At 38.3% G+C, this 25,992-nt stretch overlaps 1 protein-coding gene across 1 annotated transcript; it reads left to right on the forward strand.

The window, feature by feature from the left end:
- Positions 1-3,492: 3,492 nt before the first annotated feature.
- On the forward strand, positions 3,493-25,928 carry TMA16 (translation machinery associated 16 homolog; the record flags this gene model as incomplete). Its single annotated transcript, XM_081998896.1, is given in 8 exon segments — positions 3,493-3,576; positions 4,512-4,624; positions 13,865-13,902; positions 14,695-14,779; positions 15,874-16,022; positions 23,655-23,697; positions 25,341-25,472; positions 25,474-25,928. Coding segments are annotated over 8 exon segments (690 nt in total). The 3' UTR covers positions 25,520-25,928.
- Between the last annotated feature and the right edge of the window lie 64 nt (positions 25,929-25,992).

Here is a 25,992-nt window from a genome sequence, read left to right on the forward strand (position 1 = left end):
AATGGTGAAAGACCAGCTGAATATCCCCTTGGAGCTGCCCATTAAGTATAAGTACCTACAGAGCCTATGTTTCTTTCTTAATGTCCCAATTAAAAATTTAACATTAGGTAGAATGCGTCTCAGTAATCCTGCCATGTGGGTGCCTTTCAGCTCCAACTTGTGACCCAACCATGTCCTCCATCTCAGAACTAAAGCCAGTTACACACCTGTCCCTGCTCCCCGCCAGCATACCTCTGTGAAATGAAAACTAGGCAGAGACCACAGTAGTTTTTCTGTGGTATTCTGCTGGGAATAGCATAGATATTGACATTTCCAGGCATGCATGCTCTAAAGTCTCCAAGCTAAGGACATTGGTCTGCGTGAGGTTGTAACAGCTGCGAGCGGAGCCACCAGACCAACAGGAAAACGGGTGCTCACACCTGGGTTTGCATTGGGGTGCCTGAAGGAAGGAAGGACTGCAGTCACAGTGTGGTCCTGATGCAAGGCTGGAAATTGTTCATCTAAAAGCAAAAGCTTAAGTCAATGCTGTTTCTTCATCAGTGTTTTTAATTAGTTTCTTAGCAGTCGAAAACATAGCCACATTTTTGTTCATCCAAGTGAATAAAGAACCTAAAAAATTGCTTCTTTCAGCTTTGGTTTGTGTTCATGAGTAGGACCCCATAGTCCAAATGTTTTCATTGTTATTTTACCATATTGTCTGACTTCCTTCATCATCCCTCAGTTAAATATAAGTTCCTGGTCCCATGTAGATTTGACCAGTATTAAACCAGAGCTATTCCCTAGTTTGCTACTATGATTCCTGTGCTGTTTGACAGAATAACTCTAAATCTATTTACTTGGATGGATTATTTAAAATTCAATGCTCAGTTTCCTGTCTATGATTGCTACATCCTAAATTATTAGATTAAAAAAAATGCTACTGTCACTGCCTTCTGTAGCAGTTCTGTAAATCTATGAAAGAGTTTTATTGCAAGTGCACAGAGGTAGTGTTCCAAGACAAGCTGAATGAAGGCTTTGCTCAAGCTAATCACACTTTCCTTATTTGTTTTTTTAGTATAAAAACTTTGGGAAATACTGTTTAGGGACAATCATTACAATGAATATATTTCTTTAAATATTTGGTCCCCAACTTGAACAAATCAAATTTTGATGTGCCATTAGTAAAAGACAGCAGAGTACTGCCTTCCCACTTTTAGACAAATGATAAAGGATCATGTATAGTAAGAAGAACTACTAGTAGGGCGATGTTAGTAGCAGCCATGTCTGTTTGAGACTCTTTCTCCTGAAAGCAGACATATTCCACTAAAAAGCATGTCTCCTCCTATGAGACACCTTCTCTATCAGTGTTACTATTTCACTATTTTTTCTGCCAAGTCAGCTAAGAAACTGGATGAACTTAAAGACTTAGTTTTTAAAACAAAATGACTGTCCTTTCCACTTTCTTTCAGAGACAAGGATGAAAGAAGTACTATTTAAGCTGGCATAAGAAGGTACAATGCATGTGGGCATAAATCGGTGACAGACACATTTGTAATGAACATTAGAAAGTGTTTAAGCATAAGAGAAATGTCATCCTGGAAAATGCCTATGGGAGGACATAGAAGCCCACTTCTAGTACAGCAATGGGCTTTCCAGTATTAATAGCACACCATGTTATGAGACCAGACTGTAGATTTTAGCAATTGCTACAAGAGAAGAAAATAAGTAATGAGAATATTTTGCCTGACAGCTCAATGTTTAGTGTTTCTGTGTTTCTAATACTGGAGCTCTTACACATTTTTATACTATAAACACGTTTGACTGCTTCTGGTAGCTTGAACAATAGCACGTCTCCAATGGTGGCACATTACCTGGCAATACTCAGAACTATAAACTACATTCCCTGGCCTGTCATACTATCAAAGATCGAAGTAAATCGTCATTAAGTTGAACAATTCACTGGTAATTCAAAAAGTGAAAATATTTCAACCTAATAGGAATGACCTTGGCCCACTGAGAGTCTTTGACAAGTGCCATTGAGATGTTAGAGTATTTATGAATTATGTCTATGGAGAATTATATCTCAGTAAGAAACAACCAAAATCTTGAGGCACTACTATATTGTAAAATGGACTTTTATTCTGCACTTCTGCATTCACTGGTCTTCACAGGGAACGTGAAATAAAGCAGTATGAAATTACTACTTAATACCTCAGTATTAAGCATTACTACGTGAAAATAATGGCACACGCAGGTGCCAGTGAATTTTTAATTACCATTTAGAAGCAGATCTTTCATACCATGGGCAGAGGCTTTGGTAGGTCACCACAGCGAAAGAAAACATCCTGTCTTAATATAAATAAACCTTCAGTTTGGAAAATAATGTTACTGTCCTTTTGTGGGTAAGGAAGGTGCCTGCAGAAGCGGGGCTGGAACAAACGCAGCCTGCTCGTGGCTGTCAGGACCCCCTCAGCGGGGCAGCTCGGGAGGACGCGTGGACCCGCCTGCACAGTCCCGCCTTCAATAAAACCTTCATCTTGTACTTCTACAGTAGCCCAGAGAAGTAAGGTTTATGGGGAGGGATAAAGTCTGTCAGCCTGTGTGATGAAGTTGGCAAGAACAGGGCAGTTTTGGGGCACAAAGTCCTTTATAAAGGAGGAGGCCTTTATATCACACAGGCCAAACCAAAGGACGTCTGATCTCCAGTGCTTCTCATTTAATATCATAGAAATGAGTTAAAACACTTGACAGAAGAATGTTATCGGTGCCTGAAAGGCAAGATGTAAAAAGGCTTAAAGATGGTGGCTCTACTGAGTCTGTGATGCTCAGAGCTGAACAGTCGCAAATGCTTTTCCATAAGCCCATGGGCTGGGTGGTGACTTCTTAACACAAGCCTGCTGGAAGATGGCACTGGTGCAGCTCCGCAGCCCGGGCCAACCCGCAGCTTTGTGCTCTTTCTCTGTTTGTTTTCGGGGGTGGGGAGGAAAATAAGCCACGCTCACAGCAGGTGGAGCTGCTGGAGTCAGGAGGCTGGTGGCAACTAGAACCGCTCCGCCACGGAACGCCCGCCGCGCTGCCAGCGCCCCCCGCCCGGATCTTTTTGGCTGGTGCACCCCGGCTCGCCCGGATCCCTTTGGCTGGTGCACCGCGGCGGCGGAAGTAGGGTCGCTCGCCATGGTGCGTGTGGTGGGATGGGGATGGGGATGGGGATACGGATACGGATACGGATACGGATACGGATACGGAAGCCTCCGCCTCTAGGGGCGGTGGGCTCCTCAGGCGGCGCTCCCGGCCTTTTCCTTCTCGCCGGGATGGCCCCACTGGCCTTCCTGGGGAGGCCGTGGGAGCCTGCGGCGGGTCCCCTGAAACACGGCGGGCGGCCATGGGGGCCGTTTACGGCGGGAAACCGACGTTGCGTTTAAAAGCTGCGCTCTCCTCGCCGCTGTGTGGTGCTGGGGGGGGGGGGGGGGGTAGGGTTTTGGGGGAAGAGCCCCGAGTGGCCCTGCCCGTCGCATGGGCGCCTTGCCGCCCGGCAGGATTTGCGTCGTTTTTGGCCTTCCCGGCAGAGTAGCCGCCGGGCCACGGCAGCGGGGCTGGGTTTGTGCCTGTAGCCGCCAGCGAGCACCTCCGTATTGACGGGAGGAGGAACTGAGGAGCGGGGTTGGTGTATGAAACTAGTGCAAGGTGCCTCTTAAGATTTATTCAGGTGTTCAGGATAGTTTATCTTTGACTTTATATTTTCTTTTTTTCGTAATCCGAAATGCTGATGCTAACACAGGTAATATGATGTACTAAAGTATTTATTTATTGATTGCTGTTTCCTGCATCACATTTGCACACTTAGCCTCCTTGCTTTCAGGTGTTTCTTTCACATGCAGTTAAAGACTTTGAAGAAATTAAATTGCATGTTGTTTGATAAAGCCTTTCGGTTTTGTTCAAACATTTTTCACCAAAAAGTAACGTAATTTAAACTAGTGTTACAGTATTTTTAAATTTGTGAGTAGTATTTCTTCTCTGTGCTGCATGAAGGGCTAGAGAAGGAAAGCCTCGTGACCACCTGGCTGCTCCCTGGTGTGAGGCATTCTTATGGTCTGTGGGGAGGGACAAGAAGATCCTTTTTGTTAGATTGTACAAATGACATATGGCCTTTGTCAGAAACACAGATGCAACAATCAGATAGAAACCTGAATGGGGACATTTACTTCAAAGATACAGAGAGGTAATCTTAGTTTCCTAGCTGCAGGGTTCAACAAAATAGGTATTTCGAGAGTAGTCACTATGTAAGATTTCTTACACCATTTTTTGTGCTCCAGTAGTTTTGTTACAGTATGTACCATGTTCAAGTCATTTGTCTGTCACTGGGGAGGGTTAAGATCTAACTGGTGGAACTGATAAGCTGCGACTATAAGTTAAGGGCTTTCTGAGATGTTGATGCATGACCTTCTAAGTCTTTGCCATGGTGTTTGCTCCTATCTTCCCTTTAATGTTTTACTTACCTCCAGTAATGTATAGCACCCTTGATTTCTTTTCAGCCAAAGTTACGAAAAACCCAAGGAGGGAAGCAAGAGAAAAAAGTTATCCATCCGTACAGCAGAAAAGCCGCACAGCTTGCAAGGGAAGCACACAAACAGGAAAAGAAAGAAAAGTAAGTTGACACTGAAAAATCTGTGTACAGACCGAAGGATAGCATCACAGGAGATATTTTTTGGTTGGAGGGAGAAGGGTGGTGGTGGAAGGGGACCAATGTAACCTTAAGATAAAAGAAAGACCTATATAACGTAGGACTGCTGGTCCATGTGAACTGACAGGTTTACATTTGTGAAATCAGATTATACAAAGTATATAGTTCTTCTACTTGATTTTTGGTATTGTCCTTACAAGTTAGGTTTCTTCTTATCGCAACGTTTTGCTTTTTATAATCTGAATGGCATGGTGCTAGTGATTGCGCAGGAAGTTAGTCACCTAGTTTGACTTTACTCCAAGATTTAATAAGAAACTTAGGGTCTAACTTCTTGTGAAGAAGTGCTGAGTTCATAGAAGAGAAAACCAGAAAGCTTCTTGCAGAAGAGAGACTTATGAATAAAACTGGATAGTTAACTCCTCGTTGGTGATTTCCTGCTGTTCCATGGCAAGTTTTGTTGCTTTTAAGTTTTACTTCCTCCTTCCACAGAGGGAAAAGATAGCTGGAGGAGACTGGCCTTTAGTTTCCATTCTCTCTCGGCTTGCTAGTTGATATGCTGTGTGTGTTTGTGTAGAAAGTTATTAAAGTGAACTTAAAGCATTTTCTGTCAAAGTGTAGTAGTATATGGGTGGACCGTGGGAGCTGAGCCCAAATATTGATACATTTGAAGGTGTTAAATTGGGAATTCCTGGTACAGTTGAAATGTTCCTTAGAGACTGTGCAATTTTATGGTTGGGGATGGATGTACAACCTTATCCACAGAAAATTTGTAAGATTGCCCTAACTAGAAAGGAGCTGTTTACTAGCATAGCTGTATCGTGTAGCCTTAAGCAGAGCTGGTGCAAGAGTTTACAGTAGCATGTGTTGAGGATTGGGCAGTTTCCTAATGTGCAAGAAATTTTCCCTGCTGCTTGATGATCTTAAGGGTCTTTTCCTACCTTAATGATTGTGTGACTCTGTGAATGTTTTGTCTGGGCTCTCTGACTACTGATTTTAAGTAAGTTTTTATTGTAGATTATTTTCCTAGTGCTGAATTGACTACTTTGTCCCTTAAACTCTCTCATCTTACCCTATAACTGCCACTCAGAGTGGTTAATCACAAAAGATAACTAAATCATATTTGAGTTTAGTGCTTACATCTGTGACTTTGCCATAAAGGAAAACACACATAAGAAAACTTACCGAGTGGAGTGATGTACTGATGATTCGTTATGACATGACACACCCAATCAAATCTTATAGTGATTGTCTCTGTGGATAGAATTGTACTGATATAGATATCTTTGCTGACATTTCTTATTAGGGTGTTACTTTTGGTTCCTCTTCTAATAGCAAGAAGTTAAAGCAAAGAATTCCCAAACTCCCACTGGAATAGTATTCTCCCATTTAACTTGCTCTTTAATTACTTTTCTTCATGGATAAGGTGTAGTTAGAGATTGCACAGGGCAATCTATTTTGTTGCAGGTAAGAGAGTACCAAATGCATCATTCATTTCTCTGCTTAATGCATTAATATTGCAGTAATTAGATCATCCTTTCCATGAAAAGGAATGAGAAGATGCTGGCTTTGTACTGACTAGGCTTTGTTACTGAGGCAGCTAGATTTGACAAGTCACAGTATGTCAGTAATGTTGCTTAATTCTAACACAGGTGCTTTTTCTGCTAAACAGCTGGGAAGTGTACTGCTTTATGGGTATTCAGAGCAGTGTCGGGTGTCTTGGGCTACCGGAGACACCTTTGCGGCAGTGGACTCTTAGTCCACTGCTAACATTGTCAAGTGAAGTCTACAGAGAAAAATATGGAATCAAAATTGTTTTAGGAGCCAAAGGCTGCGAAGTAGTTTTGAGAACACAGGGTTCAGTAAACTGGAAATATTAATGATTATTTTTTAAACCGCACCAGTAATTGCAATACCAAAAATGGATTTGTTGGATTGAAAAACAGTTAATTTCTCAGTGCTAGAGAACAGGTTATGCAAGGATGAATTGAGGGTGTATGTTTAGGGAGTTTACTTCCTCTGCCTTGCAAGTTACACCTTGTCTTGACTCGCAGTACATGTAGAACAATTGCTACAGTGTCTTCCTTCTCCTAGCACCTGTTACCACTGGCTGTTAAAGACAGCTAAATGCTCCTTGCCCTTCATTTAGACTCCAGTAGTTTCCCCTGTGCGCAATGACAGGTTAATCCTCTATGAAAACTTTTTTTGAGGATTTAAGTTTAGTTCAAATGCTTTTGCTAACACCTGTTAAGTCTACCATGTTACTTTAGCCTTTCTTTATAAAGTTATTTGCTTTTTTAAAAGGAATTTTACATAAAATAAACAAATTTATTTATAAATGATTGTTTTACCTGTTTAAGAAACAGTGGTCTTTATAGCAGTATGGTTAGTGTTCCTGTTCCTTTCCTCTGAAATGTAGCAAAAGGAGCTAGTCATGGCAGCAGAATCCTCCCAAGTGAAACACGCAGACCACCTTTTGGTATGTGTCATGGGTTACCTGAGGAAAAGGTGCCATTTTATGAAAAATGATTAAATATGGGCAGCCAAGCAAACTAATAAAAGGTGAGCTTCAAGCAGCCCAATAAAAGAGCAGATGGTTTATCCTGAATTCCTCTGGGGATCAGTGAAGCCTAATGCTTTCACAGAACAAAAGTGCTTAACAGAAACTCAGTTTAAGATTAGAGAATGCAGATAGCTATCCTTTCCCTTAGGCTCTCTTTAGAATGTTGATAGTTACCCTTTTTAGGCCTCGGAGAGCAGAGATGCTCTGTGGAGAGAAACTCAGTTTAAGATTAGAGGATGTAGATTGCTATCCATTTCTTTAGGGTCTGTTTCTTGACTTCTGCCTTTTCTTTTCCAAGCTCACTTACTATTTCAAGTGCGAGGCCTCTAGGCTGATGCTCAAAGATGTAACCATTCATTTTGCATAGGGAGACTGTTCCACCAAAAGCAGTGTGTTAGTCTGGACCGTCCAAAGCGTATTGTGATAGCAAAATTATCTATCTATAAATAAGATTTACCCATCTTGCAGTTCTGGGACCTAAAAAATTAACTGGTGGTGTTCATAGATCTGCACTTTGTAGATCTCTTTTGTTTTGGTGTTCTAAAAATAATTTGCATTTAAAAACATCCTTCAGTTGTCTGCATTCTATTTTCTGTACTGTCTTGGCTTGAAGAGCAATTTAACTCGAAAAACTTGAATAACACTGATTTCTTTTCTTCCCTAGTGTCTTTAAAAGTCTTGTTAAGTGTTCCAGTTTCTTTTGGGTCTCTATTATCTTAATGATCAGCTTGTTAAATCTTAAGATCTTTTTTTTTTTAGTATTGGGAGTTAAGCATGTGTTTAAAAGCAGTCCGTTTAGCCACTAACCAGTCTTTATTAGTGTAATTACTTAGTTTTGATTTTCTTTAATAAAATGGTGGAGTTTGGGTTCATTTTGTAGAGCTCTGAAAAAGACAAGATAAATTTCTGGTGCTGTGGATGGAGGAAAGCTTTCCACTCCTATGCTGAGGAAAACGTAGCCTGCACCAATTTTGTTTTTTCTCATTGCTTTTGCAGGCCTATTAAATGTCTTCCCCCCTCCCTCCAGTGGCAGCTGATAATACCAAATAAATGCTCTGGCATTGTTGCTTCCAAATTTGTGACTTAACTGTAATAAGTTCACTAAAGACTTTTTCACTGGAAAATGACTTACTGAAGTTGAAATATTTGCAGAATTTACTTCTATGTAATGACAACCCTGTTCTCTGATTGGAAGGTTAATATGTCCTTTGGTGGTAAATAGGAGAAGCTGCCTTGTAATGTCTACAGTATTTTTTTTCTTAATCCCATCTACAAATCTGGTACTTTTTTGACTATGCTTCTTATCTTATGGAAATAAGTTGTCTTAAATGTAGGGAGGGCCCAAAAATGGAGTGAGTATTCTCAATATGATCTCACCAGCCCTGAGTAAAGGGGATCATTTCTCAGTACAGGCTAATGCACTTCTGCAGCATGGAAAAACTGGATCAGAGACAGTCAATGAATCTAGGAAGTTCATACAGTTAATCTGTATTATTTTAATTAAGCTGTGGATTTACTTGCCAGAAGATGCTATAATTGTGGTTGGCTAAATTTGTGCAATAATACCTTTTGAACATACGTACATTTTACCTGTTGGTTACTATTCAATACAAAGGTATTACCTTGGCTGTAGGAAGCCCTTGAACAGCATGTTACTGGAAGGTGAGAATGTCTTTTAGAGAAGTAGCAGTAGATGTTTGCTTTTGTTTTATGTGGTTTGTTTCTTTTGGGTTTGGGTTTTTTTTCCTTTAGTACCTGCCTGGAAACAGGATTCAGAGACAGTTTAGACTTCTATTTACTTTTTGACTTGTCTATATGCCCCTCTACTCCGCTCTGGTGAGACCCCACCTGCAGTACTGCGTCCAGCTCTGGAGCCCTCAGCACAGGAAAGACATGGACCTGTTGGAGAGGATCCAGAGGAGGGCCACAAAAATGATCAGAGGGGTGGAACACCTCTCCTGTGAGGACAGGCTGAGAGAGTTGGGATGGTTCAGCCTGGAGAAGAGAAGGCTCTGGGGAGACCTTATTGCAGCCTTCCAGTGCTTAAAGGGGGCTTATAAGAAAGATGGGGACAGAATTTTAGTAGGGCCTGTAGCAAAAGGACAAGGAATAATGGCTTTAAACTGAAAGAGGGCAGATTTCGACTAGATACAAGGAAGAAATTTTTCCCAGTGAGGGTAGTGAAACAGTGGCACAGGTTGCCCAGAGAGGTGGTAGATGCCTCATCCCTGGGGAACATTCAAGGTCAGGTTGGATGAGGCTCTCAGCAACCTGATCTAGTTGATGATGTTCCTGCTGATTGCAGGGGGGTTGGACTAGATGACCTTTAAAGGTCCCTCCCAACCCAAAGATTCTATGATGGAGGAAGAGAAGTAACTACTGTGAACATTCCTGCTCATGTTAAACAGGAAAGGAAATTACATGTAGTTATGAGATGCACGTTCAAGTATCGTTTGCCCAAACAAGGTAATAAAAAAAGGAAGACATTACCCACAAGGAATTTCAATACTTAATGCAGCACTGGGAAGAAGTAGGGAGAAATTCTGCTCTAAATTGCAGAAGTCTTTTACAGCCTCCATTGTCCAGATACTCTTCAATGCAAGCATTCTCAATGAAATGTGACAGTAATAATAAGCTTATTGTCCAGAAACTGTAGCTGCACTGCAAAAGACCAATCTTGATCGTAATAAGAGGAGACAGACCAGTTGGTCTTAGAAAATTGTCTACAATGGTAAGTCAATTTGCTCACTTGAATTGCACCTTTTTCTTGCCTGCATCCCTGTTCTCAGTTCTCCTCAAGGTCTAATAAGCAGCAACAAATCCCAGTGTATTACTACCAATTTATTCGCTCTTAATCTACATGTGAATCCTTATTCCTTGTAGGCAACTTGTTTGCTCTGTTAAATAATTGTAAAGATGTTAGAGACGGCAATAGCTGGTTCACTGGCGCCAGTAGAACACTGCTTTTTCTACACTTCAGGAAACCAGACCATAATGGGATATTCCTGGAACTTTTCTTAGCAGTGTACCAACATCAGTCATGTTTTGTTTGCAACTGCTGAAATCTCTGTCTGGTTTTGGTAGCTAAAGCTGATCTAGCACTGGAATTTTTTTTTTTCTGTCTTTTTCACTGCTGAGTCTATCGTGCATATATTGTAAATATTTTCGGAGTGTGTGCGTTTTCATTATAAATATACTAGTCTAATGCTGTCATGCTCTAAGATATGAAAGCTAAGGAGTTTTTACAGTATTTCTTGATCTGGCGTGATCCCCTTAGGAGTAAGTAGTAGCCTTAAAATATCTGCTTGTGGAGCTCTTTGTTGTCTTTGTAGCTTTTCTGTTGTCTAACCTCTTAATCTCCCTTGAGCCACTATGTGTCTAGTTGTGCTATTTGCAGTAGTGATGCTTTGAGATGTACTCTTGCAGATTCTTTATGTGGAACTGAAAAAATGTTAGCTCTTAAAATTACTTGTTTTGCTTACAGAAATAAAAAAAAATCAGAACTTCTAATTCTTATAGAGGGATTTTCATATGGAAGTATCCTAAAATGCGTAACCATGCCACTAATTGGTGTGTGAGGTAACAAAAACGGACATGTGTGAGAAGTATGGAAGGTATTTAGCAACCTGAAACCAGAAACAAGGAAATATGTACTGTCAACCATGGTTGTTTTTTTTTTTTCTTAGTGAAAGAGCCTATCTGAGTTCTCAGAGCTATAGGTGGTGTTTGTATGTGTGGATATTTTTATATATATATATATATATATATATATAAAATTATATATATTTTATATATATTATAAGGAAAAATGCTGAATTGGTAAACCAATTTGGCAAATATTTATTCATTGTTAGTGTTTAGAGTAGAACAGTTCAATACAATACCTGCGGTGAAGAGGTGCTGATGGAGCATGAAAGGCTTTTACCTTTAAGTACCTAGTAAATATCAAGAAAACTACTAATCATTATTACCTATAATCAGTGCCTGAGCAGATGATTTTTTGGGAGGCAGGTGGAAGAGAAAATCATTATGAAGCAACAGCCTGCCACAAGACTGTATCCCTGTCCTCATCCTCTCTTGCTGTTGAGCAAAAGGTGTTACTCGTGTGGAAGGAGATGAGAGGAACTTTCTTTGACTTACCTTATCTGTTTTGCCTCCCTGCTAATACTGTTGTCTTCTAGCAGTCATTGAGGTGAAGTTTTTCATGAAAACTACAATAAGGCAACATCTGGTCCTATCATTTGTTATTTCTCATAGTGAAATAAGATACGTACACCTGGAGACTGAACATTTTTCTTCCAGAAGAAAATCCTGGTTATATACTTCATTGCCTAGATAAATAAACGATCCTTTACCCTTGCAGGTGCAAATGGTAGTTTATAGTGTTTCAAAGCAGAGGTACATGACATAATTTATGATTCTAATTAGGCAGCTTTTCTAGATGGCATTGTAGTTTCCTCCATGGCAATGCCTTGCAGATGTGCTTGGCTGACTTTATTGCCGTGCAAGGTTCACAGCAGGGACTGCTTGGTGTGGAGTATGTGTCCTTTTCTTGGTTGCTATTACCCTTCAAAACTCCCTGCTGTAAGCCCTCTGTAGGCTATCTACCACAGTTTTTCTTTGAATACACCTACAGCTGAGTTTTAAAACTGACTTCTAATCTAACTCATTTTTTCTTACTATTTTACATAGTCTCATCAAGGTCTGTCCTTTAACCCACAGGAATGAGAGTAATTTTTGTTTAAACACTAAAATCTTTTAATTACTCGGGTATGGTAAAACTCAAACCCCATGCTTGACCTCTGTAGAATTTTGCATTAAAAATGCTTATCCCAGATGCCGGGGTATCTATAGAAGTAAAAAGACTTTTCTTGAATGTGTTAGTGGAATTCTGAGCAGCTCACACATGCTGTGCATTTGCTATTATGTGGCTTCTAGACAGTCTTCAGAGGGTGAAACACTTCTTGAAAAAGCTAATCTTTATTTTAATAACGTAGGTTGTGGCAAGTGACACAAGTATGTTTGTCTCTGGAAAGTAGGGCTTTCTCTTTTGATCTGAATTTTTCACGGAATCACAGAATCACTAAGATTGGAAAGGACCTTCAAGATCAAGTCCAACCATTAATCAAGCGCCACCATGTTCCCTAAACCATGTCCTGAAGCGCCACATCCACACGTTTTTTGAACACTTCCAGAGATGGTGACTCCACCACCTCGCTGGGCAGCCTGTTCCAATGCTTGACCACCCTCTTGGTGAAGAAATTGTTCCTGATATCCAATCTAAACCTCCCCTGGTGCAACTTGAGGCCATTTCCTCTCGTCCTATCACTAGTTACTTGGGAGAAGAGACCAACACCCTCATCGCCACAACCCCCTTTCAGGTAGTTGTAGAGAGCGATAAGGTCTCCCCTCGGCTTCCTCTTCTCCAGACTGAACAACCCCAGTTCCCTCAGCCGCTCCCCATAAGACTTGTGCTTCGGACCCCTCACCAGCTTTGTTGCCCTTCTCTGGACACCCTTCTTTTTGTGACAGGTAACAGACTTCTGTGCTCTGAGTTACTTCAGTTAACTCTAAAATGCTCATTAAATTCTGTACAGTACAAGGAATTTAAGGAAGGAGCACATTAGCTTTGAACTATGTTGAATTCTGGTGTTCTTTGTTCTTTGTCAATGATATCCTTTATGATTTTCTTTATCCTTTATCAGTTTTCTTATTAAATAATAGGAAAAAAGTCAGTTTTATCAGAGGTCCTTGGATATATACACTGAACATGTATGGCTAAAATATTTTTTTTTCCAGAGACAAATTTCATACTTATTCCAACAATACATTATTTTCCCTTCTGGAAATAAAGTGGCATTTGGCAATGTTCACTGCTGCAGACTGAATCCGACAGCTTCAGGACAAAAATGCATGAGGCAGTGTATTACCTGTTAGAAAACTTGTGCTCTCAGAGAACTGATCAATAGGATGGGAATTAATTCCAAACTGTATTGTGTACGCACATCCCGTAGAGTGCAGAAGGCTTCAAGTATCCCACCAGAGATTGAGGTGAAGTGAAAAATACTTTGAGATGGATTTTTTTGATCTTTTTTTTATAAAGTTGTTAATTTCAGTTTCTTATTAGCCTATACTATTCACTAAGCAGAAATTTTAATTATTACAAGTTTAGTAGGTACTAGAATGGTATTTTTCACATTGTATGCTTCATTTGCAATGTTGCAGTACAGTGAAATCTTTTGTTCTTGACCTCCAAACTCATTAAACATACCAGCAGATTATTAGTAATACTTAATGAAATTACAGCGCAGGTCTTTTGTGAAATTCTTTCTGCTGTCCTCTAAGAAAAGTGTTCTGTCCTATTTTCATCCTGGTTGTTCCATTTAATTTCTTCCAAGAAACTGTTTAACTTAGTAAATTAAACTACCTACATTTCAGGTAGTTGTTTTAACAAAAGGTAGAATTTTTAGATGAAGCAGAATGAGTTTTACATTGTTCTGAATTTGGCAAATATTTCTCTTTGAAATTTTACCTTGACTTTCATTCTGACTCCAAAAAATGATTTTTTGGAGAAAGAAAATGAAGACTACTATTTGTGTGGTACTCGTTCCTGGTTAACATACCCTTTTTTTTCCCTCTGCTAGGTTGAAGACTGACAAGGCTTTGCGTTTGAGTATCATTGGTGAGCAGAAACTTTTATTACTGAATATAGTACTCAACTTTTTAGCACAGATTTTAAGTTTTATCAACTTTATATATACTCCAATTATAGTTTCTTTCTCTATAATCTGACTCTAATCTTAAAATAGACTTTGTTGAAGTGCTAAAATACTTCATACGTTCACTCAAGTAGTATATACAGGGTTGAACTTGGGGCTGAGTATAGCCTAATCTTTATTCAGGACAGTATAGACCAAATGTCTATTTTGTACAGCTGTATACATGTATTTATTGTACTTGTCTCCATGCTTTTTTTTAATTGCTTGTAAAAGAGGATGATATTTGCAGGTCAACAGACACATTGTGCTAGCAAGTAAATTCAAAACTTTGAGATACAACCTGGAATATTTTTCTTTTTCATATGATTGACACTGTACATTTTCAAATTAATCTGTTTAAAAATTGTGATGATCAGAACTCTTGCTCAGCCATTGTGTTGGGTTTTTTCCTCTTGGGGCCTTTAAGTTTCCATCTTAAGCAACTGATCCAGTCATATTTTAAACGCTAATTTCCTATAAAGCTAAGTGTAGCATCTTTTTTCTGTAAGGAAGACATAAAATACATCTGAAATGATGTGAGAATGTTTCTATTACAGCTACCTTCATACCTGGTACATGCAATATCAGTGAGTCTACGATGCCATTCAGAATATTGAAAAATGGGGGATTATTTCAAAAACTTTGACGATCTTTGATCTATGTTGATGCTACAGTGATGATGTATTCTCATTAATGATAAGTTTTTATTCTTGTAGGAGAAAAGTTACAATGGTTTCAAAGTCACCTTGACCCCAATAAAATTGAGTACACAAAGAAGGAAGCTGGTGAACTAATTGAAAAGTAAGACTGGTGTTAAAAACAGGATTAAAAAGCTTGATTTATCTTGTAAAATAGTGTTGTTAAATAACATCTGTAAAGTGATGATGACTCAGAGAAGGACTTTTATATATTACTATTAGTAATATCAAATAGTTGATTTTGTTGCAACTGAAGTTAATTATATATTGAAAGATGTATATATTCACATGAGTTACTGAATCAGTTGTGTTGTTTGGTTGGTTTTTTATAGCTTTAAGTATATCTCTGCTTTTGTTGTGGGTGGAGGACTCTAAATGATTTGGACAGTAGTAATTGCATGAATTTGCTAGTCGGGTTATTCAGTAACACTTAAATGCACAGATTTCATTCTGCTTACGCGTTTATTTAATTTTCTTTGCTCAGATTAAACAGTACTCGGGTCAATTTTTAAAGGCAAGAAATAACAAAATTGAATCTGCTAAGAAGGAGCTCAGTTATTTCTGTGCTGATGTATGTACCTGTGGCTTGTCACCATTTTTCACCTGCTAGCTAAATAACATAATATATATGTGTTCTTAGACACATGTACGATATCAGTTTCCTTTCAGAAGCTGTGACATGTTTCCTACACTGTTCATGAAACCTGTAAACTGCTAATCAACACTAGTGATAACTGCAAAGACAATAAAAGGTTACCTTTTGGATTTGAGTTGGGTGTTTGTAAGATGATGTAGAACACATGCCAAAGAAGAGCTTTACTTGAAAAGTTATTGAGGTGGTGAAATTCAGCAATTAAGTTAGGAGTAGTTAGATTTAACACTGGTCTTCCAGAGCAAGTGAATTATAATAATGTGTTTGGTTTTGTGTTGTCTGTTTGTTTTATGCAAACATAGTTTAAAAAAAAAAAAAAGGCAAATTAAAAAAACAGTCCTTCTGTAAGCACCAGATGATTCAAATGAAGTTCTGCATCGAGCTTCCACTTTGAAGATTAAAGTAATAGCTCAAATTTATGAAACATCTCTGACTAATTTAGAAAATAAATAACAGTTAGTAAAATAACTTCTTATCAAAGTAATTCTGTTTTGCAAAAGTTTTGCATGATTGCATCTAGCATACAGGCATTTTATCTCTTTCAGTTATATGTGTCGATTCAATGCTGAATTGGAGCAGATTGAATTACAAAACAGTATTAAAGGTAGACAAGGAAGACAGCATGGTTCACGGGAAACTGTCATCAAGCAGACCATAGAACGTGAAAGACAACTCTATGAAGGCTATGGAATAGGTATGTAAAAACATTAGAAATAATCCTGTGGTCACATCTTCGGCTGCTCACAAGGCTAGAATCCGTAAGTGAAATTTCTAGGCATTATCTTTATTTTTCTCTTTAGAGGGATTAACTAACTGCTAGGTATTTATGCCTTGCAGAAGAGTTTGGGAGGAGGGGCAGGGTGCAGAAAAGGAAAAAAAAAAGGTGTAGATCTGGCTTACGTATTTCTGCTTTACTACTTTTCCTTTGTTTATCTTTTAGTACTGCCTCTTTAGTGCAGGCATATATAACATAGTTTTGAAACTAAAGTGAGATTTAATGCACCTGTCTCAAATACAAATTCTGTTCAGCAGCTTGCTTGGACCTTCATTATATACAAGTATTTTTTTATCTTAAAGCACTTCAGTGGGTGTGCATGTTTAACATGCATTAGCACAAAGACTTCATTTGCTCATGTGGGGAATAACCGATGTCACTTTCTCTACAAATTAATTTTTTTTAGGTGGGCTTCATTATCTGGATTTGTGCCAATGAAGTCTCTGTACACAGCTTCCTCTAACATTCTTTTGATTAATATATAAACTTACTGTTAGGGCTAAACCTGTGGCCTGACTGACTGGGGTGCATTAAGAAGAGTAGGACCAGCAGGTCAAGAAAGGTTATCCTCCCCCTCTACTCTGTGCTGATGAGGTCTGGGCTCCCCAGTTCAAGAGGGACCGGGAATTTTTGGAGAGAGTCCAACGGAGCGCCACAAGGATGATTAAGGGACTGGAACATCTCTCATATGAGGAAAGGCTGAGCGACCTGGGGCTGTTTAGTCTGGAGAAGAGAAGGCTGTGAGGGGACCTTATCAATGTCTATAAATATCTGAAGGGTGCCTGTCAGGAGGATGGAGCCTTTTCAGTAGTGCCCAGTGATAGGACGAGGGGCCATAGGCATAAACTGCAGCACAGGAAGTTCCACCTCAACATGAGGAAAAACTTCTTTACTGTGAGGGTGCACTGGAATGTATGCATTGGAGCACTGGAACAGGCTGCCCAGAGAAGTTGTGGAGTCTCCTTCTCTGGAGACCTTCAAAACCCGACTGCATGCATTCCTGTGCAACCTGTCCTAGATGATGCTTTAGCAGGGGGGTTGAACCAGATCATCTTCAGAGGTCCTTTCCAACCCCTACTGTTCTGTGATTGTGTGATTCTGTGACTTGCCCCTTTCCACTGAGGTGGACCAGTGGCATAAGGAACTTCAAGCTTCATATCATGAGAAAGGGCTTTAGGTTTTATGAATATGAAGAGAACCAAAGCCTCTGAACCCATGGGCCTAAAACATCTTCAGAAAGAGACCCGTCATTCCACTAAGGCTGAGATCTATTTTGTGTGGGACAATGATTGCAGCAGAAATTGTAGTACAGATGCATTTCCAAAATTTTAAATTTGTGGAGTGTTCCTATTAAAATTTAGGTAATCCAGGAAGAAATCCTGGGATACTGTGACACATCTACTCTACAGGCTCTATTCTACAGGCATAAATGATAACCCACCTGTAGAAAAACATATTTTTTTCTCTTGTTCTTCTAAAGCAGAGGAGTTATGCTCCTTTCTTTGACTTTCTTTGAGATGCTGGTGGAGGGATTGAAAGTGCTCTGTGTGTGTGAAGGCCCTACTACTTAACCTCTTAATAATCAAAACCCCGCAAAAACTCTGAAAATTTAAAACTAAAATTTTTGTAGATAAGAGCCTAGTTGAAAGCACTTTGAGTTTTTAAACATTTGCCTTGGTCATTAGCACATGTTTGAATAAAATCATAAAGCTGGATATTCTCATTGACTTTTTTTATTACCATTTATCTTCCTTTGGGGTAGCCATCTATGCAAGCAGTTTATCTAATGAAATCTTCTGTGGAGCATCATGTGTGAAAACTGCAACATAAGCATTGGAGCTGAAAATTTCCTCTTAAGAGGCATAGTCTTCCTTAAGAAGAAACACTTAAACTCCTTTTGACAGTATTTTTTGGTTTTGGAGGTAGCGTACAGAGGCAGGCTACATGTGAGAAAGAAATAAAAGGATGAAAATTTGATAGCTGGAACTAGCCTGAAGGGAAGCAGCAGTAATCTGGTGAAATAAGGGAGAAAGACAAAAGGATAATAGAAGTGCAAAAAGCAAAAAGTTGTTTTGAGGAGAGTTAAGTACAAAATACTAGTGAAATTTATGTGTTTTTTTCTTTAAGAAATAAGCGTGTTGGAGTTGGTGATGATCTTGTCTTTAATGATAAAGTATTATTCAAAGGCAGTTAGTCCTTCCAGCAGTAAAAGTATGTCATAGAAGACGTGAAAAATCTACATTGTTCTGTGGTTAGGATACAAAGCACAGCAAGGTTTGGGTCATGTGTCATACTTCCTTTTCCATCAATTTGTATTTTACCAATAAAGAAAATGAATGGCTCTGAAAATTTTGCCAGTGTCACTTAGTACTTTCACATCCTGCAATGGCAGAGGAATTCAGGAATAGCTGTGTGACTGTGTGTGTAAACTTTGATTTTTTTTTTTTAAAAGGGGAGGAAGAAGTCATAGGAAGATGAATGTCATCGACATAGCTCAGTTGTAGAAAATCTCCTTTTTGGTTTTGCTTTTAAATTTTAGTTCTTTTTTTCCTTACTGATTTTCTTTTTTTCTGTCAGCTTTCCACAATAGGACTAGATAGAAAGATGTCAAATGCACAAGCACAACATAAAAATAAAGAATGCAGAAATACTGTAAGCAAAATTTGAGGTTATTATAGTATTAGTAAGTAAAGCATTCAGAGAGCATGGTGCAACTTCACATACTAAATACACTCTCAAATCATTCATTATTTGTTATCACAGCTGCTGCAGGTTTTTCTCTGTTTAGGACAGTATTCATTCAGAGAAAATTGTTGCTGCTAAATACTGTAATTAGAGATTGGGGATAAATGGAAATCAGCTGGAAACTGCTTTTATGCTCTAGCTCATTATTACCGCTGGGAGCTGTAGTGAAGGGAGCTTTTATAATTGACTTAGAGTTTTTTGTTTTTTTCTCCCTATTCTTGAACTTAGTTATTTCTTGTATGCATGTGCGTTTGCTGTGAAGAGAGTACATGATACAAATTGTTTATGTTTAGGGAAGTCTCTTAAAATTTAATGCTATGTGTGTGTATATATATCAGATATATGTAAATAAAAATTAATTCTTCTTTACTGGCTGTTTACAAAAATGGTAGACATCCAAAAGCATAGTACATTTTAGTCTTTTTTTTTTTTTTAATTGTACCTATACAGGAAACATTCAGTCAATCTGTGAGGCTGTTGAGTTTTGTTAGCAGCATCTTATCACTTCCTTACTCCTTAAGTACATCTACATTCATTTTACTGCAGTTTTCTTCCTGATGTTGTCATTTGTGTGAGGGTTTTTTTAATCTTGTCTTATAAGTTTATAGCAAACCTATTGAAAGGGAATCTTAGATATTTATAGGATATGCCTTTGGAACTCAGAGTTAGCGTGCTTTCACTTGAAAAGCATCATAATTATTTCATCTGAACATCATACATTTTTGATAATTTGCTTCTAAATAACTTTGCATGTTCTCTTAGAAGTATAATGTTAATCTTGGGGGGAAAAATGGCCTTCAAAGCTAAATGCACCAGTTCTATTAGTTAATTCTTGAAGCTTCAGGATATAAGGAAATATATTTAATTCAGATGAAAGTTGTATCATTTACATGTATTTGCTAGTGTAACTACTGTACTGTTAGCTGCTGTTTTCTGTAGTGATTATTATTGTGTAACTGAATGGTTCTTTATCTAAAGAGCATCTAGAGTTTCTAACATCCTTTTCCTTTTTTAACTTCAAGCTGCAGTATCATCCTTTGACCTGACTTGGGCGTTTCTTTGTATGACAATTCTAATGGATGTGAGATATATGCAGCCTGCGTTCTGTGCAGAGCACTGTCAGAGCAGTGACATTTGAGTCCTTGTGAGATTTAGGTAAATCTCTAGTGCACATCTTTGCTTTGGGAGAGAGGAATGGTTACCACTTCTGGAAGGAAATAAAACATCTCAGCAGACCGTCACAGAGCACTTGGTTAAAAAAAAGTGCCGTGGGACACAGCTCTAGAAGGGCACTTTGACACTGGGATTGTCTCCTCTATCCCCTTTTTCTCTAGTTATGCTTTGAAGCCTTCTAGCCCAAGCCTGTGCACAGAGGCAGGGTCACTTAGACCTACAGCTGGCAGGAGCTTTTTACTTCTGATGCCCATCAGAAATTTGAAGTAATCTGGTCTAGTGTTTCTCCATCTGAACAGTTGGAAAGATGCTGACTTTACTGTATTTTATGCAAGTTCTGTGTTACAAATTAAGCTCAGTCACTTTGTCTTTTTCCTTGTCATAAATTGGTGTTAAGCACTAACATCTTTATAACAAAGCTTGAGAGATAATGTGCTGTTTGCTCTTCCTCAGAAGAAAGGTAGGAAAATAAAACATTATCTGAAACTATCAGAAACATGAAAAAAATCCTTACTTAAGTTTTTCACTGCTGTTTTATTATAAAATGTAGGTTCGTGAATACTTCATCTTAGAAATGCGAGACCATATGTGCTCCCCAAAATACTGTCTTTTTTTTCCCTCACTAACCCTTGTGCCATATTCCTTCATCTTCCATTTTTTCCATCTTTAGTTTAGAAAACACTCTTCTGTGACTTAACATTTTTAAAGCAAGCTGTGGAGTTCACAAGTAGCACCAAAAAAACATGACGCTGGTGCATGCTAAGGAGATACTTCTGACTAAGACAGACAAGTGTTATTAATCTGAAAATACAGCAGCCACTGCAGCTTTCCACCATAATTTCAAAAATCAGTTACTGTGCAGTATATAATTACTTATTTCTACACACAAACCAGAACTGGACTAGAGTTTCTAGTTCTGTTCTTAATCTGGCAATGCTGGGATTTGTATTGTGTAATATGTTGCAAACACATGTGTAAGCAGAACTTAAAAATTTTGCCACTGCCAAAGCACTAAAGATCAATTCGGTTCCAAATCTTGGTTTGTCACAGAATCTCCCCACTCCAGAATCCCTGCTTTCTTGTGACTCTGGAGAGAGACCTGGATGACAGGCTACATAGTTCTATTTGAATATTCTGTTTGTAAAATGTCCTATGTAAGTTACTAACAGCCATTAAATGCTTTCCAGTGTGTTTTTTTGAGCCAAAACAAAGCAGTTGAAAGGGCTTCATTTGAAAGTCTTGTCATTTAGTCCTGGTTTGTCTGAGAATAACACTGAACCAAATGTTGGGTCAGTGCTTTGATAGAAGGAACAAACAGAAATCTCAGCACATTTCTGGGGCAGTTGGCCCAAATTAGTATAGTGCTACTTCTGCCACGCTCACTCACTAAGCTCTGTCCTAGGAGAATACTGAGTAGGTGTTGCTCCTTGCTCAATGTCTGAGAGAAGGGAAGACCTCCTTTCTCATGTGGAGTAGGACATTGCAGCATTTGGCACTCTGCTGCCAAGAGTGCAATTCAAGTGATTACAAAGAAAGCAAGAGGGACCATGGCTTTGTTTCAGTGCTTAGTTGGGAAGGATGGGCCTAATGTGGCATTGGTGTTTATCAGAACCCAGGAATTGGCAGACAAAAAAAGATTTAGGTATGTTTCTTTGCCTTGCCTTGATTGGCTCTGAGCAGTATCACTGTATCTATTTACCAAGAAGCAGGCTGCAGAAATCAGTGTAATTGGTATCAAAAACTGTTTGTATATATTATTGTTCTTCAGTTGGTAACTTTGTAACCTAATGTGAAGGGAAGAAATAAGTTCTGAATAATAAAGATTCTATCTGGCCACAAAGATAGTGACAGGTACCATCATCCTACATTCTGTAGTAGCAAAATGATCTATAATCCTGCATTGATAGCATCATCTGATTTATTACTGTAAGACTTGGGAAAATTGATAGATGAACAAAGACAGAATTGTATGTTCAGGGTTTGCTCAAGGACAGTATAAGAAGTTCTTGAAATGTCATGTTTTTAAGAGCTAAAATAGTGAAGTGTATTTAGTATTACAGTGGTAACAAGCAGTCGTCTTTGTTGAGCAACCTGCTTGCTGTGAAATCTGTACACTTCATAGACAGCAATAAGGTATTTTATACCATGCAAAAATTTCAAGGCTCATAAGGGATAAATGTCTACAAATTAGTGAAGATGTTAAACAGAGGTCACTTGTAATACTTCAGGACTGACCAAGAAAAGACTGACACTGAATCAAGGCAAAGCAGCTTAGGTGTCCTAGATAAACTTCTGCATGAGTTCATAAACCACACATCTAGTAGGAATGTTTGGCTACTCTGGGCGAGGGGGGAGGCGGGAAGGGGTCTGTCCCATAGGTGTCTGTACAAGATGTTTGCCTCCTTTCTACTACCAAAGGTAATAAAGATTTGTAGTGAGTATATGTCACTTATATCTGTTAGCGGGGAAGACTGAAAACTTTCAATGATTAAAACTATTAATGTTTGCTGCTGCTCAACTGAGAGGACATTAACTCATGAGAGGAGGCGGGTGCCAACAGTCTGTATAAATATTATGTTGCATTTCCTGCAGCATGTAACAGGCATTTCAGCAACCACAGAGTGCTAGCTTTGCAGTATTTAGTGGTTTATAGAACAGGTATTTAACAATGGAAACTAAAATTGCATTGCAGTGAGACTAGTTGTTACCAAATAGTCATTCTTTGCTCTCAGACTCTCATTGCAGGTGGAAGGAAGTAGTATTTATTCCAAAATCCAATGTGTTCTATTTAAACACCTGATATCTTACTGTTCTCTCCCCAGTGTTTATGTTTTTAGAACACACATGCACACATATATTGGTGTACTGCATGGTAAATGTTATGAAGTGTATTTAATTGTTTGTTACATTTTCTTACTGGAATTATCAGTTACTTTCCTAACTCTACTGCTGCTCTGCCTTGCTTGCAGTGGTGATTTAAGTGCTTTGAAATTTTTTTCCATAAATATTTCAAAATACGTACGGACCACTTAGTACTCATTAATTTGGAGTGAAGTTTGCATATTTAGGTCAACTTTGAAACTAAGCTGTATTATTGTACCTTTTTATCTGTCATGCATATACATAGTAAGTTCTGCAGAGCAGAATTGTCTTTTTGTTGCATGGGTGAGTGAATGTCTGTTAAAAACTAGCATAACCAGACCTTGATCTTGGTTCAGGATGTTAGTTATGCTTTTAAAACAAATAATAAATTATTTTCCTAGTTTCTTCACTGGACTTTTTTTAAAGGGAAACTTTTAAGTGCTTAAAATTTTAAAATTTCTCGGTTGTGTCAGTTTAGAGAAAATGAAGCACCTTTTTTTTATTATTTGTCAGGGTTGGATTTTCAGTAACTGGTACATTTGAATTCTGTAACAGTTAATAGGTGTAAGTTCCTTTTCTTTAGCAGTGAGAAGTCTTCCTGTTTATATATTGCTCTAGAAACTTTCTGATATGAGTCCTCATTCTCATTTTCTTGGTCTTTTAATCTCTGAAATAATATGCTCAGCCCTTTAGTTCACATTTATTTCTTTGAAATGAGACTCACTTGAATAATGTAATGCATCTAATAGAATTTAATTTCATTCCAATTAGAAATCCCTGACATTATGAACAGAAAGCATCTTAAATTTTTCAGGTAAGTTCCTTTTACTATCACTACTGATCTGTTTATGCAAAACAGTGTTTCTGAATTTGACATGTTGTATGTCTTTTTTCTTAAAAAAGAATTTATGCAAAACTGTCAAAGAATTTGTCATTTGAAAAAGGAGGTGAGGTATGGTGTTGCTATTTTGGCATTTCTTAGCTGTTACAAGCTAAATGCAGGTGACAGTTAATCATTAAAACGTTGGAAGGTTTAGAAAGCTTCAACAGTTAGAATTCCATTTCTGTAACTTAAATATCTTTTTTCAGTATTCTTAGCGAATACTGTCTCTTTCCCTAAAATTCTCACCTCAGCTGTTCACTGATTTACACAAAAAGCATTAGCATTTACCATTGGTGTTTAAGGATCAAGACATATATTTATTGATAAATGGAATTACACTGTTTTCTTACCTGAAATGAGATTTCAGATGGTAATTGTCATATTGTCATATAACATAGTGACCTAAGTTATATATAGTCAGAATTTATAATTAAGTATATAAAATAGCACTGAGTTTTTAGTCATGTTTTCTAAGATCTGACTCTAGGTGCAATACAGTCTGCAGCAGTGTTTGTCTGTAATACTAGTTGAAAATCTTCAGTGAATTGGTGACTTGCATTCAGTTAAAAGATCTCGAGCTATGAAACTTGCCACTAGCTCATCTGAGACAGCAAGCCAGTATGCCTTGGTAATGGATTGAATGAACACTCTTGCTGACAGCTTTATCAAATGGAAAAAGAAAGACTTATGACTGCTTATGTTGCCAGGAATGATATACCACTAACTTTTAGGGGTGGTATGTAGCAAGAAGTCATACATCTCGGGTTTTGGAATAAAGCCAGAAATGTCAAAAAAGAGACAGGCCTCTGGCTGCTGTGTCTATAATAAATACACAATTGACTTCTTGTACTGGGACATCTGATAGAAGTGTTGTTTTATTATCTTGGTAGAGCAAAACCACACCTGTCTTATAATTGGCAAATACTGTCTTTGCCCTTGAGAAGAATGATCCATGAAGTGCACTTACTATAATCAAGCAACCATTCTATTAATTGAGTACTGGATTTGACTTGTGATATTTAAATGAACCCTTCCTCCATTGTGGAGCCTTTTGAAAGAATATACTTACGTGAATTAATGTTTACTAACGTTTCATGTCCCAAGTCAGTAATACAAGATGTTAACAGTTAACATAAATCATAATGAAGGGCTTTATGTACATGTACGTTAACTCTGCAGATTGAGCATCCAGATGAAGAAGCTCTTCCTAAGTGCTTTTCCATTGCTCACAAGACTTACGTGAATTTAGTGTGTCAAACCTAAAAGCAGGTGGCCTAAAGTATCTGAGGATACAAATGGTCTGTGGGAATAAAGTGAATCATATATTTTTTTGTTCAGCATGTCAAATCTGAAAGTATTTAATTCTTCACAGCGAAATTACAGCTGCCATAGTGTACAAGATCAGGTGAAAATGTTGCTGTTTATTCATACTGCAGTGTGACTGATAGTATAATTTAGAAAAGCAGCCTCACTTGAGTTAGCATCTTCTGAGGAAAGGTGAATTAACTCTGCCATTCCTTCTTGCTATTTCTGTTGGTAATTGTTCTTCATTACTTTTTTTTTTTTTCTTTAAGAGAATGGGATGGTGATCTGAGGAAACTGCCAAACATTAAAATGAAAAAGCTCTCAGCTAGGGATGCTGCTAGCAGTCACCCTGAGGTGGCAGATGTGGAAGCTAAAGAAGAATTGAATAAAGCAGAAGAGGTGGCCTAATGAGCACCAGCTGATTCAAGAGCTGAAACAGCTGAAGTGAATTGTAAGAAACCTATTTTAATCATCACTGGAAACAAGAATAAATTCTAACTATATTGGCAAAGGCTTTCCTAGTTGCATTTTTATGAACTCACCGTGTACCGATGGTAAAGAGTAAACAGTGTATTATTGTGTAAAGATCTATATTACTGGATAAAAATTTTTTAATATAAATAAATACTTAAAATATTGTGTCCTTCTCATACTGTACCTTCCCTTTACGATGCAGGCTCCTGAGTTGATGAAGCAACTGTAGTTTATATCTTGAAATCCTGACTAGTTGAGTACCTCTTCCCTGGTCATAGAGCAGTCAAGATTCAGAACCTGTTAGAAATACTTCGTGGTGGGAAATCCTTACCTTTTCCTGGTAATGGCAAGAATGTATGTCATTTAGTATATAAATAGCAGGTATCCTGGTAAACGGTGGGCCCAGCTAGTGGCAACTATTACCCATCTCTTGTGGTGGTGGCTGAG

Source organism: Phaethon aethereus, assembly GCF_964289735.1.
Source record: "Phaethon aethereus genome assembly, chromosome: 4".
NCBI lineage: Eukaryota > Metazoa > Chordata > Aves > Phaethontiformes > Phaethontidae > Phaethon > Phaethon aethereus.